Raw genomic sequence first — 2,073 nt, 5'->3', positions numbered from 1 at the left:
GAGTGGCAGAGGTCATTGCCTGGCCCAGGGCAGACCCTACAGCGCAGGGCAGACTCCCACTTTGTGGGGGCTGGATGCAATAGAATACTCAATCTAACCCAACCTGTATCCACTGGCCTCTCATAGATGTGCAGGCTCAATCAGACCCACATATGCAGGGACTTCCCTGGTGGCGCAGTGGTTAAGAATCCGCCTGCCAATGCAGGGGACATGGGTTCGAGCCCTGGTCTGGGAAGATCCCACATGCCACGGAGCAACTAAGCCCGTGCACCACAACTACCGAGCCTGTGCTCTAGAGCCCATGAGCTACAACTACTGAGCCCACAGGCCACAACTACTGAGCCCTCGCGCCTCGAGCCCGTGCTCCGCAACAAGAGAAGCCACCACAATGAGAAGCCCGCATGCAGCAACGAAGACCCAACGCAGCCAAAAATAAATAAATAAAAGAACCACATATGCAAGAAGGAAAGGGGACACAACCTATGGCAAGCGGATAGAATCCCCAGAAAAAAATCAAAGATTCTCTGGCAACAAATAATATCCAGGTTCTAGGCCTACCTAGGTGGTTAAGAAACAACCTGATTTGGGGCAAGTTATTCATTCATCCAAAGGTTTTATCTTTCTGTGCCAGGTGCTCTGCTAAGGGGATTATCAACTTGTGTAAGAACTGAGTTTTGTCCCAAAAAAACATCCCAGTCTCTAGGCAAAAGAAGAGACACCAAGGACAATTATTGATCAATGACAGAATAAAAAGTTGTACACCAACCAGTCAACTCTAACTCCGAGAGGATTTCACAAAGAGCTAAAGACTCTGAGGGCGATGGGCTCTGAGGTCGGATTATTCGCTGTACAGCCTTGGGTGCGTTGCTTTGTCTCTCAGAGCAAAATGGGTAAGACACCACCTACCTCATGGAGGCTCTTGAAAGGAATAAGTAAGATAAAGTGTGTGTAAGGTGCACAGCACAGCGCCTAGCACAGAGTGGTTAGCGATTAGAAAGATGGCCGGAGAAAAGGCCATCCAGGCACTGGGCACAGCTTGTGTGAAGCCAGGGAGGGCCCGGAGTCTCCGTTTCCTCATCTGTAAAATGTTTCCTGAGAAAGGTCCCTACACCAAGGCCTGCCGGTAGGGGTAGGCTACGTGAAATGGGTGGACGAGAGGCCCAGGGGCGTGTCCCCGAGGAGATTAGCCCCTTCCCCCAAACAGCCCCTCCAAATCTTACTTACCTCGGTCAAACTTTTTGCCCTCCGGGTCAATGTCTTTTACATCAAAAATATCCTCAAACAGGATGCCCGCCATGGTGAGGGGGCCACGAAAATAGCGGAGGGGCTGAGCGCCCGACCACGACGACTAGGGGTACGCGCACCCCCTCGCGTGGAGGTAAAGAGGAGAAAGGAAAAGGCAGCGCTTGAAGAGCGGCGGCTAAGAAATAGAATAACGCATGCGCACGGACAAGCAGGAACGCGGCCACTTCCGTCACCTAGCTCTCGGGGCTTCTTAACTTCCGCCCCGAACGATTCTTTCCGAGAGGCTGCAGCATTAAGGGCGGGTCTCAGGTCCAAATAACTCCGCCCCGGGCGGCAACACGATAGGTCCCACCTCCGGCCGAGGCGGCGTCTTGTCCGGCTCTCTCCAGTGGCTCTACTGCGCCCTCTTCAGAAGCCAGGTCAGGAAGACTGGAATGCTTGGGGGCCTACCCAAGCCAGAGACCTTGATCCTTGGCCCAGAGAAGCCCGGCCCGTACCCTACCGTGCCCGTCCGCCTGCCCGCCGAGGGCACAGTCCGTGCGAAGGGCGAGCGGAGAAGAACCCCGCCCCCAGGGCGCTGGCCCGGCAGGGCTCAGGACCCAGCCCCTCCAGCTGGCAACCAGGCCTGCCCAGGCCGGCTCGGCCCATATGGCTGTCACCTGAGCCGGGTCCGTCCAGTTTGGGAATTTGCCATGATGTCACCATGGGAAAGAGGAAAGCCTGCATCGTCCCCACCCCTACTCTCTTCCCTCACACCGCCCCTTCAGCAGGCATTAACCCCCACCCACTGCCCTCCTCGAGCACTGCCCCTTAAGCTCGGTTCTGCCC

The 2,073-nt window shown here is 55.7% G+C and overlaps 1 protein-coding gene across 2 annotated transcripts in view; it reads right to left on the bottom strand.

The window, feature by feature from the left end:
- The window catches only part of POLR2H (RNA polymerase II, I and III subunit H), a 3,978-nt gene extending 2,550 nt beyond the window's left edge, over positions 1–1,428 (bottom strand). Inside the window, exon 1 of one of the 2 annotated variants that reach the window (XM_007468967.1) lies at positions 1,225–1,428. In XM_007468967.1, coding sequence (XP_007469029.1) covers positions 1,225–1,297 — 73 coding nt within the window. In that variant the 5' untranslated portion in view covers positions 1,298–1,428. The remainder of the gene's footprint in view (positions 1–1,224) is intronic. The other variant, XM_007468968.1, reaches the window with a different exon arrangement.
- Between the last annotated feature and the right edge of the window lie 645 nt (positions 1,429–2,073).

The sequence above is a fragment of the Lipotes vexillifer genome, unplaced genomic scaffold (assembly GCF_000442215.2).
Source record: "Lipotes vexillifer unplaced genomic scaffold, Lipotes_vexillifer_v1.1 scaffold263, whole genome shotgun sequence".
NCBI lineage: Eukaryota > Metazoa > Chordata > Mammalia > Artiodactyla > Lipotidae > Lipotes > Lipotes vexillifer.
Note: the sequence above shows the minus strand (reverse complement) of the source record. Positions and strands in the feature narration are given on the sequence as shown.